The sequence below is a fragment of the Nelumbo lutea genome, chromosome 3 (assembly GCF_056320005.1).
Source record: "Nelumbo lutea isolate HS-2025 chromosome 3, American lotus-T2T, whole genome shotgun sequence".
NCBI classification, from domain to species: Eukaryota; Viridiplantae; Streptophyta; class Magnoliopsida; order Proteales; family Nelumbonaceae; genus Nelumbo; species Nelumbo lutea.
In genome coordinates, this window is record NC_142686.1 from 112,475,798 (window position 1) to 112,488,443 (window position 12,646).

The 12,646-nt window shown below is 37.0% G+C and overlaps 1 protein-coding gene across 2 annotated transcripts in view; it reads left to right on the plus strand.

Annotated features, from left to right (window-relative positions):
• The window catches only part of LOC148867698 (uncharacterized), a 61,503-nt gene that overhangs the window by 2,037 nt on the left and 46,820 nt on the right, over positions 1–12,646 (plus strand). For both annotated transcript variants that reach the window (XM_088979490.1, XM_088979489.1), the window contains 7 exons: positions 1,735–1,815; positions 1,978–2,077; positions 2,185–2,269; positions 2,358–2,407; positions 2,493–2,558; positions 4,288–4,367; positions 7,669–7,728. In XM_088979490.1, the coding sequence (XP_088835616.1) occupies positions 1,735–1,815; positions 1,978–2,077; positions 2,185–2,269; positions 2,358–2,407; positions 2,493–2,558; positions 4,288–4,367; positions 7,669–7,728 (522 nt within the window). The remainder of the gene's footprint in view (positions 1–1,734; positions 1,816–1,977; positions 2,078–2,184; positions 2,270–2,357; positions 2,408–2,492; positions 2,559–4,287; positions 4,368–7,668; positions 7,729–12,646) is intronic.

A 12,646-nucleotide genomic window follows, 5' to 3' on the forward strand; every position in this document is an offset into this window, starting at 1 on the left:
CCACCATTACAGAAGAATGCTGGAAATGTTGCCTTGATCTTTTATGAGGCACCCGATGAGATACCCTACTTCATAACACATGCTTACATATATGAATTAATTGACATTTATAAATAATAAATATAACATATGGTATTTGAAACTAGAATGATAGAGGGTGCACATATCCATAAAATATAAGGTTTAGCATTCAACAAAATAATAACTGACCGACTAATGATCATATACGTTTTACATTTCAAGTTTCAATGTCCAAAGTTCTCAAATTATTCGAATGAATCATACTGCTTTAGATCATAAAATTCTTCCATCATCATTTTTTTTTTCACTGATGGGATCATATGATGGATCATCCATATAATTAATATTAGATTTCTGGTCATATAACAATTTAGAATAAAGGAGACAATGTAGTTGTTTTGATCTATGTAAAAAAGTCAATAAAAAGAAATAAATCCATTAGGAAGGGAAATGAGAAAAATAACAAACTTGGGCTGTTAGATTTCCATCACCCAAAATGTAGAATAATGAGGAAAAAATTCCCACTTGATTTAACTAAGAATCAAAAGAGACTTATGAAGCTTCTTCTTGACCCTTGTTGCATTGAACTTTCCTGAAAACAATAAGAAAAATTAAGAACTTGATTTTCCTAGTTGGATTTTCATTTTACTTTATTTTCGTTATTTTCTTAATTACCAAACTTCTCCTCATATATTTTGAACTATAAAAAATACATGTATTAAATCAATCAGTTGTTATTGGTTCTTGAGGCTTATGCCTTTCCATGCCTCAAGCTATGCCTCATGAAGCATGCCTTGAGGCATGAGGCGTATGCCTCTTCCTGACAAGGGCTTAAGCCTCACATCAAAGATATGAGGCTTAAGCCTTGAGGCAAAATCTCTGCACCTCGCCACAAGGCGTACACCTCACGCTTCAAGGCTTAAGGCTTTCCTCTTTAATACCCAACTACCTTGCCTTTGTGTAGCCTGTAAAACCTTGGGTTATAATAAAAAGGAACTATACAAATTGTTTATAAAAGAAATAAATTGTACTCTTTGCATGCATAAAATTGTAATAAATATATATCTGTACATATATCTGTTGCATATTATTTATATTTATATATACATGCAAATTAAAAAATTATATGCATATACTTGTATATAATATGATACATACTTTGAGTCTGATGCCTTGCCTCTCTGATACCCAATTGCTTTGTCTTTGCATTTAGCCTTTAAAGCCTTGAGTTATATTACTTCCTGTTTGCTTGTAGATTGCCCAACACATACACACACATACACACACATACACACACACTCTCTCTCTCTCTCTCTCTCTCTCTCTCTCGTAAGTTTTGGTTTTGTAAATCTTATCCGTAATTTATGTGCTCACTCTTAACTATCAGAAAAGTTAAGAAAATTTCGTCTCGCTTGTTTATTAGCCTTATGTATCCGTTCTTGCCTTATGGTGTACCCGAGAACTGCACTTTGCAATTACATGCAGGAATTTGCAATGTTGCTACCTGTTCATCATTTATTAATCTTGTGCCCCTCCACTCTGCTGCTACCTGTGTTTCTGTACTCCAGACACAGTTGAAGTACTTCATTCTTTTCAATCATTTATGGATTTTCATGCGTTTTTTCCTGTGTGCTTGTTGTTTTGGATTGAATTCTTATTGCTTGCATATTTACTAATATTATGATGGACTTGGCGGGTGTTCAAAATTTTCAGCGTGTTAAGGTATACCGTTTGAATGATGATGGTAAATGGGATGACCGGGGAACTGGGCATGTCACTGTTGAGTACTTGGAGGTTTGTCCATATACTTGTTATTCTTTTCTATATATATATATTTTTTGTTTGACCAGTCATATTATTCGATGAACTGTGTCCTAAGTCCTGGAACTTATTACAAAGATTGACAGTCCTAAGTCAAGTGTTATAAATGTTGATCAGCAATGCTTTTGAATGCAGAGATCGGAAGAACTCGGTTTGTTTGTGATTGATGAAGAAGATAATGAGACATTGCTTGTGCATCGTATCAGGCCAGAAGATATCTATCGAAGGCAAGAAGGTATTTCATATTTGTGTGAAATGCAATATATCACTAACCACTCTTCTTATGTAATGTAACAATGTAAGATGATGGTTGACATGGCATGATTTCATTCTTTCCCTCAGATACAATCATCTCATGGCGAGATCCCGATTATTCTACAGAATTAGCTCTTAGCTTTCAAGAGGCTACAGGATGCTCTTATATATGGTAATATATCCTTTTCTTTCCAACTTTTAGTTGTGATAAGAGTTCACTTGAACTATTATTTCATCATGTAATTTTTGGTTTTATATAGGGACCAAATCTGCAATGTGCAGAGGAATATGCACTTCAATAATCTTAGCAGTAAGTATTCCTTATCTGATGGATTTTAAGTACATACTTCTCTATAGTTTGTCTGCTAAGTCTATAATCTCTCGACATTCTGTAGGTATGGAGATTGGTCAACGTCCACCGACAGATGCCTTGGAGACATCTGGAACTTCCCATGCCAATGGTAACTTTCTTATGTGTTCTGAATAAGAATTTCCATGCTGCAATCTGTCTTTTGGGATGAGTAGCAGTTTAGGGCTATCTCCCATTTGTATCTTTGGGGATCACGCACTAGCGTGCTGCCATTATGCTAAAAGTTGAGCCTTTTCTTTTCTTTCTTTTATCTATTTGTTTTTCTGGGCCTGAAAAGTTTTTGATCAGTTAGCGATAAAAAGTCTTATCATATGTTATGAGGATGGGTTGGATAACTTTTTTAACAGGTCATTGGTTGTTTCCTCTTGCACATTTCCAGCTTTTACACATTAACCTTATTACTTTAAGATATGCCTAATCTTAATGTATGTATTGATCGATCAAGATTTTGCACCAAAATTTGGGCTTATCTTCACGCCTTTTGAAATTATTTTTTCTGACACCTAGTTTTTTCCCCTTCTTTTGCTTTTTATTGGTTAAACTGTCGAAGCATTTATTTGCAGTGGATGACAGCCCACCCTCATAGGATGAGAATTTTTGTTCCTTTTTCTTTGGTTGTGGTCAGGGTTGAGGGAACAACCAAGGCAGATACACCTACCACGAGTGGAGAAAACAATATGACTGTTAACCCATTAATGTAGTCTCCAAATATAAGGAGCTAATCCCCTCCATCTCTGGCCAGGCTGTCTTTGTTGATCTTGGGACCCACTGGAGCAAGCTGTTCATATTTGAAGCCAAAGACCTCGTCTTCCTTATGTGCCGTAAGTTTTGTGGATCATCAATGAATGAACACATCTATCCTACCACTATACAGTTTCCCTCAACCTCCGGTCCTAATGTTTAGTTTACTGTGTTCCTGAAAAAAAAGCTTTGCTCTAATGAAGTTCTCCACTCCAATTCATGGTTCTAAGTTTTGGTGAAATTTTGCTGATAGAGAAAAAAGGATAAATGTTGCGAATTTTCAGTTTTGGCCATTTGACAAAATATGAAAAATTTTGGGTGCAATTAGCTGAAATATTGCAATATGTTCTAAAATTTCGGGTGTCCATCACTTGTTATTTGTAAAAGATCATGTTGTGATATCAAAATTAGTAAAGATAGATAATATGCATATATTAACAAAATAAAATTTTTTCCGGAAAGAATTGTTCTGGATTAGGGTCCAAAATGAAAGAGATACCCAATTTCTAAAACCATGGTCCATGGGATTAGAAGATTTCACTATTGCCTCCTTCCTGTGAGAACACCTTGCCCCTCAAACTTAAACCTAACTTGTTTCTGCTAATATTGCTGTCTTTGAGTGGAGAAACTGGCACCTGTTTTCCATCCTTTAAGGATTCATCCCTAGACATGATCCAATTAGCCACACTTGTTGTCACAGAATCTTGGATGGCATTTCCATCTAATCTTTTCTCTCTTCCTAAAGGCTCTACAAAAGTGCTGCTCTACTGCACCTTCACAAGATCTTCACTCTTCAGATATGAGGGGATTGGAATTCTGTCTTAAATAGTTCTTTTTATTAGTGGTATATGTATATGCTTTTTTTTTCCCCCTTTTGGGGAAGATGTTGTTAGTATAAATATTTTTTTTATCAATATTGCACATAAGCTATTAGCCTATTACTTGTGATTTTATTTACCTTCTGTTTCCACAAGTGTCAATTATAGTTGCATGATCCAGTTAAATATTGTATGGTGGATATAAAATTGCATTGTGGTTGGGATGGCAAGATTACCAATTCATACCCGTTACATCTGCAGATGATACATTTCATGGTGTCAACAGCGAGTTGAGGGAGCTGCCAGCAGTTGAACTGTCTACGCTTCCCTTGATATTAAAGGTGTTAATGGGGACACTCAACCTCCTTTCGTGATACAACTATGCTTCTGATCTTTCCAATGCAAGGCCATTAAGTCAATGCTGTTACTCTTGCTTCTACTTTACTCATTTAATGCTGCTAATTATGTATTTAATTTGAATATAGCGGCTTATTGTTTTTGAATCTAGTTCTTTATGGTTGTTCTCTGCCTCCATTTTTCTGTTTTAGTATACTATTCATGAATGTGTGATGTTTATAATCCAAGGCATTATAGTTTACTTGTGTAAGGAATTTATTATGCTGGTTATTTGCTAAATTGTTTTGCTTGATGAAAGCTAAATTTGCATTGAACTTTCTATATGCAGTTTCTATTTTTTAAGTTGTTAATTTTTTTGTACTTCATTGTTTGCTTCGTTTAGATGTTACATACAAGCTTGGGCTAAAGGTAGTAGACATAATGGAAGTAAAGTCATCATATTAGGTTTTGCAAGACACAAGGTAAAAGTATAGAACATGCAAATGTTGGCATACTCAATTGATCAAGTTCATCCACTTATCAAAAAGAAAGTGTAATACAACAGCATGTCCAAAGGCTTCTGGTTTGAAAATAAGATAATTGAGTTTTCTGTTGTCATATATATTAAATTGATTAATTGGGAGTACTTTTGTATTCCTTATTGCCTTTGGATATTCTGTGGCATGTAGGAGGGGCAGGATTTTGGGGAGATGTACTATAGTAGTGGTGCTTTGGACAGTTTTGGAGGAAAGGAACTCAAGAATTTTTGAAGATAAAGAACGGAGTAAGGAAGCTTTGGTAGAAATGATAACTCTAAGAGTGGCACAGTGGGCTAAAAGTCTAAAACTTTTCTCAGATTTTAAGGTTGAGGATTTTTTCAGGTCTTGGTAGAAGTAAGGAAGCTCTGGTAGAAGTGATAACCAAGGATCGAAATATCGCAATGTACTGGGGCGTATTGGCCGATACGAATCGTATAGGGGCCCCTCCTATACACCCCTATACTTAGTGTTTCGGGGTCTTACCTATTTCAGGGGGTAGATGGGTCTTAAACTGACACCCTCCACCCTGAACCAGTTTCAAAGAAAAAGACTAAAATAAAGCTAACTTTGATAAGGATGATACACCGGTGTATCGATATTTTTGAATCTTGGTGATAACTATAAGAGGATTTTAAGGTTGAGGAGTGGTCACCCCCAAACTGTGGTAGGGAGAAATTGAGTTTTGATGGGAGTTGTGTTGGCAATCTGGGTTCCTCAGGCATTGGAGGGGTCATTTTTTTTTGATAGATGGCATAGGAGGGGTCATTAGGACAGAAAAGGAAACATCATAGCCTTATACTAGGGAGCAGCTGAACAAGAAGGTGATGCGGTTAGATCAGAGCTACTGGCTGCAGTATATGGGGTTCAGAACGCCAATGATTTGGGTATTGATTGGTCATTGTGGGTGATTCGAGAACTGTTGTGAACTGGCTGAAGAAGGGGGATGGGATGACATGGCATCTAAGAAATGAATTCAGGAAATTTAAATGGTTATCAAAAGACATGACAATCCGAGTTAAATGGGTTAGGAGAACTGCCAACAGTCTGGCAGATGGTTTAGCTAAGCAAGGGGTACAAAGAATATCCTTGTATTGGGCTCAATTATAGTTCTTGGGTTGGCTCAGCTTTTTTGAAGCTGTGTCTTTTCTTTTTCCACAACCTCTTGTTGTAATTATTTTTTCTATTAATGAAGTCGTTTCTGTGTTGCTGATAAAAAGAGGAATGAGGTTAGCACTACAGCTTGGTCTCAATGATTTGGAAGTTGAAGGAGATTCACAACTAGTCATTAATTGGGCAAAGCAAGCCAAATCAGAACCTTGAAAATATAGACATGCTTTTAGGGAAATTAATGCCATTGCAAAGCAATTAATTTCTAGTTTCAGCTGGGTGAGAAGAGTTGCAAATGGGGAGGCAGATGTTCTTGCTTAACAGGGAGTTGACAGACCTAACTTATTCTGGAAAAATTTGTAAACTCACGTGACCAGGGTCTGTTGGAAACCTCCAACAGTTGTATTAAGTTTTAATTTATTAATGAAATCCTTTTGCTGATAAAAAAAAAACTCAGGTCTGGGGCAGATCGTGGTCTACTTTGCACACTTACAATAATCTAGTCCACTTGATCCCTTCCACCCATATAGCCCGACTTAAATGGATTGCCTCATCTTAATTGGTTTGCCAACAGCGATAGTCCAGTTGAGTCAAGACCCAATTCACTTGAATATTTGATAGCCACAGTTAGAATATTTTACTTGGTTAAAATTTTGGACCTTCTGATGATGCGATCCGATTTATCACTACATGACAGTACCTTCAATTGTAGTTCTGCCCAGCTTCTATTTATGGCAGATTTTAGTCCTTGTATGAGGGCTGATAGCTCTGCTTTTAGCGAATTTCCATTGTCATCAGGCCTTGATTAGCTAAATAAGATATTTCCTTTATCATCTCTAACTACACTACCAAAACCTGAAGTTCCTGGGTTCCTAAGCTGTCTGTTATCCGTCAAAATTTTGTTTCCTTCCCTCTTGCTCTAGGGAACTCTTTTCCCCTATTTACTTTCCACCAAGCAAAGAACAACACATGCTTATGGTTAATTTTCTATGCTCTATGTAAAAACCTACATGCTTAGAGTTAACATCTGTTTTCCTGATCACTTTCTCCTCTTTAATCATCTTTCATGTACTTCTGTTCCTTAAGCTAGAAAAGGAGTAATGTTCAACTATTTAATGACTATGAATTCCCCAAAAATGACACATCAACTCAATCCATCTACTTATCTCAGCTACTTTTGATTTGGCATAGAGATCCTGTACCACCACTCCATTCTATTTGGTATATAATCATTTTTAGATTGTTAATGCTCAAGTTGTTTCTTTGTACCTTAACAAATGGATTTTTTCGTCATTCCCTTGCCCTTTAGAGGTTTCAGCTTGCACCCTATCATAAACCCCAAAATAACAATAGCTAGAAGAATGAAACCTTCAGTACAGAGAATATACAAAAATTTTTAGGTATGGTTCTTGGTTTTGAATTCCAATGCTACCACAATGTTCAATATGGTATTTGCTGTAATAATTGCTGGTTGCGATGGTGGATAATGCAATATTTTTCTTGTTGCTTTCTCAGTTGAGTGTCATTCCTTGTAGAGATTCTATTCTTCCATTTACTATAATTGTCTTAGTTCTCTTGACTAACTGCAATTATCTCACTTTTTTTTTGAATATTTTTTTTCACATGTTTATTTGCTAATGAAGATATGATTTTATTGCAGACTGTAACAGAGAGTGGCATTGCTGATCAGATGCGTGTGACAGACCTCATGTTACATGACGTGAGCTTCCTCTAAGTTTTGTGGGTTTCAGAAAATTCTGATAGTTTTTCTTCTAAGGGTCAACACCCTTATCTTGGGTGGAGACAGTGTATTACATTAAATATTCTCTATTGAAAGTTGCTGTTTCTGATTAAAAAAATTCTGATAGTTTTGTGAGAATGACTTGGGTAATCTTATATTGTTTTGCTTCTGGTTCATGGGATAGATTTTTTATACTTTATGAGCGTAAAACCTAAAAAGTTTTTGACCATATAGAGATAATCGCTTCATCATAGCCAGATTGAGAAAACAGGAACTGATTGAGAAAGTTCCTCAGCTTTGTAGGCTTCTTTTTTGATTGAACTGTCAAATTTATGATGAATGTGTGGAAATTATAAATTGTATAGAATGTTATGGAGGATATAAATTGTCCTTTATCATTTTTAAGAATCCCATATCCCCTTCTTTCATCTTTTGTTTTCCTTTTTTGGGTACATATATGTTTCCTACACTTTCAAATGTCTTGTGGCATTTAAAAAAATACTTAGAGATGAAATGCCACAACATAGAGGAAAATGTTGGGGAGTGGTAGGTGGAGCTGAAGAATGCGTTTAACTAATTAAGAGTTCAGAGAGGGTGTTGGATTTGGGAGAGTTTATTTCTGCAATAACAGACAAATATAGGGTTCATGGTTGATTTATGTAAATTAAATTCTAGTTTACAGGTAGGGGGATGTTTTGGTAATCGAGTTTTGAGATTTATTAGTAAACGTAGTGTTCTCAGTGATTCCAATCCATTTAGAATTTCATATTGTTCGGTAACAAGTGAGTTTAAGACATAATTTTTATTTGAGAACATCATGCACCTTGACCATTGTGGTGATCTCAACTCAGAAGGTACAAAGCATAAGCAGTTTTTACCCCATTTTTGCCAATACAATTGTTCATGGGAAGTTATTTATTGTCCTCCTATGATTTAAGGGGCACTTCATGGCCAAGCCCATTATGTGAGCATGTCTTCAAGTTTTTACGGAAGGGGATCTTTTAAGTGACAGCCTCTTCAGTTACTTCTGAATGTAGAATATTTGAGGTAATGGTGTCTTCAAGGTTTATTTGGTGAAGGATGATGACATCTGTGTTATACTTTTTTTTTGATCAGTAACAGTAAAAAAATTTATTAATAAATACACAGAAAATACAGATTTACAAAACAAGGGGGGTTGGCCACCACTATATGATTCTTCGAATCTCTCTCCACAATGATCCATAGTTGTCAAGGCGTCACCTAGGCGACTAGGCACCCTTGGCTGGGCGCCTTGCCCAAATGCCTTGACTTTTAGCAACTAGGCGCCCTTCTAGGCGACTAAGCACCTGCCCAGGCGACAAAAATGACAAGGTGGACACCTTTTATGATATCATTTATATTGCTGTATCATATTAACGTATGTGTTCATACATTTTATTATATGCTATATATACAATTGTACTTTGTTTTAATGTTTTACTATTGAAATTTAAATAATCAAAGGGTTTTGAGGAGAGAAAAAAAAGAACGAAAGAAAAAAAGAAAGAGGAAAGAAAGAATAGAATTATAAAATTTTTGTCGCCTAGTCTAGGTGCCCCCAATGTCGCCCAGAATCGCCTAGACACCTTGAAAACTATGCGATGATCCTTCTATAATTTAGATATTTCCTTAACTTTAGGCAATGTAACACTGCTAATAGTTCTGCCGCCGTTGAGTCTCCATACTCTATGGGAAGAGGCATGATAGATCCATCTGCACATCTGAATGCCCTGTATTCCTGAGGGTCATGGGTTCCCCAAGCTGCATCCATCAAAGTTCATCTTGAGGCTAGGTAAAGTAGCCAACATCCATGAAATTCTTAATCTTGTTCTTGCAGAATCCAAATTGGCTACAGCTTGTTAATTCCTAAGAATGTTTTCACAGGAAATAGAGAGCATCTTTAGGTATTTCACCCAATACATCTCTTACCATAACTATTTCTTACACCGCTTTTTCTGAGTGGGTCTTGTCTAGGAAGATCCTGTTATTTCTATCATGTCTCTTAACTAGGAAGATACTAGTTGGCAATTTTACTGATGCATGATGTGGCCTTTAATTTTCTTCCTCATCCCTATCATCTCTTAATTCCTTTTCTCACTACCTCATTCCTCTGCAAATTTTTCTCATTAATTTCTGCAATTCATAGAACTTGTGTAGGTATGGGGCCATTTCTCTGGGAAAAGTCTGAAAGGATTGTTTTCTCTATCCTTTCTTCTTCTTTCTCTTCATACTAAAGGACCTAAATTCTTACATCAATCTCATCTTTCCATTTATCTAAGACATAAAGAAAGTTTGTTAATTATCAAGTCTGTGGGCCTGTGGCTGGTAATTCTTTTTTCTCTGCGATTGTATCTCTATTCCATTTACACAGCTAGTTAAGGCAGCTAGTGTATTTCCTACCAAGTCCTAGGTGACAATGAGGGGGCACCAAGGTGATAAAGATGAATACATAAATATGCACATATTTTCTAATGTACATAGATGACCCATATAATTGGGATAAGGCTTGGGTGATGATGATGTGTGCTATATATAAGTATGTTTAATTACATGTTAATTATGAACTATTATACCAGATATTAAGTTATCAAATGACAACTTACACCTGATTTCCAGAAAAAATGACAAGATTTTTGAATATCCTCCTTGGTTCAAAGGAAAATGCAAATATTCATATAGGGATCAAGAGCCCTAATTTCTAGCTTTGCTTGCACTCCTCTTGTCCTAAAATTAAATATTCTCACTAATATGGTCATATCTCATATAGGAAGGTGTTGTGAATCTTATTTATTGGTTCTGTGTTAGTATGCTGTTAGTATGTTGTCAGCCTAGTTTTCTTCCCTTGTTAGTTGTTTGTTATTAGGAACTGCCAGGGGCATTCTTGTAACTTCAGTTCTTATTACATTAAGTGAATATAAATAAGAAGCTGGGAACGACCATTCCAGAGTTTTTGAGTCTCAATCGGCTCTCTCTTCTCTTCTCCTCTACGTTCTCTTCTCCTCTTTCTTCTCTTCTCTCTCTCTCGTCTCTCTCAGGAAGGAACACGGTATAAGAGCAATAATTCTGGGCTCGAAAATTGCTTTTTCTCATCTGAATCTCAGTCTTTTTTATGTTCTCTTGATCTCTTGGACGTGGAAGACCAAGAATTCTATCGGACTGTTCAGAGTTCCTGTGGCTGTTGTTTTTTGGGTTCCTCCTTGGTCGTAACACCAAGGAAACCCTAACAGAAGGAGGGCGATGCTGGAATGACTATCCTCTCTTAGTTCGGTGCAGTGAAAAAGATTTTTCTGGGTTTGCACCTTCTTACAGGTGCTGGACAGGGGTATGTGTCCCCTTTTTTATCTGTGGTCTATGCTGTGAAGGGCTGAGAAGGCCTTGGTTTTGAGGTTTACACCTTTGTACAGGTGCTGGACAGGGGTATTTTTTTCTTTTTCTTTTTTTTTTTAACTCATGTGCTGTGGTCGAGCTGTTAGTAGTTTCTTATTTTAATGATTGCTTGTGGCCGAAATCTTGCTGTTAGTAGACTGTCTTCAATAGCCTGTTAGTAGACTAGTTGCTGGACTAATTTCTGGGCTATTCCAAGGGCCGAACTATTGCTGAACTGATTTCAGCAGTATCTTTCTCCTTTCGGAAGTGAAAATTCTTGGGAGTTTAGCATTCTGTTTGTGTGGAATCTGCTCTGGTATATTTGTGACCTTTTTTTTTTCTCAATGGCAAACTATGATTCAGCATCATCTGGAGTTACACCAACTCGTAGTACAATTGGTATGGGGGGTGAAAACATGATATTTCCCATGCGAATTACCCCTTTAAATGGCCTGAACTACTTGGAGTGGGCTAAAAGTGTGAAACCTTATGTAACAGCAAGGGGAAAAATTGGTTACATAAATGGCAAAGTGAAAGAACCCAAGTGTGAGACAACTGAACATGATAGGTGGGACCAAGAAAACAGTATGGTGATGTCTTGGCTCTTTGCAGCCATGGAACCCGATGTGAAGAAGAACTTTATGTGGGTAGACACCGCGAATGAGATTTGGGAATTGATCAAAACCACCTATTCTGAGCAAAGGCATTATGCCAAGATTTACCAGTTGCAAGCTGAATCCTCAACCTGTAAACAGGGAAATCATAGTTTGTCCGCCTTTTATTCAGCCCTTACTTCCGTATGGAAAGAATTGGATCATTATCAGGCTATAGAGTGGAAACATGGTGATGATGCTAAGGCCTACAGTAAGCTGGTTTCTTAGTAGCGTGTATTTGCCTTCTTGTTGGGACCGAACCCTGCCTATGAACCCTTGAGAGTTTAGATCTTAGGTAGCAAAGAGTTGCCGTCGGTTCAAGAGGTATATGCCCTTGTTCAATATGAAGAAAGTAGGTGGAGTGTGATGGTTACAACTGAGGGGGAGCAACAGGTAGCATTGGCTGCAATGAGTACTAACAATATGGGGAAGAGAAGTGACTCCAAGAAGGCTGATGATAAAGACAAGTTGTTTTGTACCCACTGTCGGCGCTCGTGACATACACGTGACACATGTTGGGAAATTCACGGGAAGCCCAAGTGGGTAGTGAAGAATCAAGAACAGGGTAAAGTGCAAGGTTAGAAGAAGACGAGTACAACACATAATGTAGCACATGTGGCAACCCAAGATACTTCGGTTATTGGTACTACCCGGGACCACTTTACTAATTCTGACCCCAAGGAAGATATCATGAATTCCTTCAGAGATCACTTGGAGTCATATGGAAGGGCTTTGCGACAGATGGTTAGTTCGGTCACTGGTACTCCTACTTCATTTGCATCTACATTAGGTAATGCAGCTTCTGCATTCCATATCACCACTACTGATTCCCCTTGGATCATTGACTCAGGGGCCTC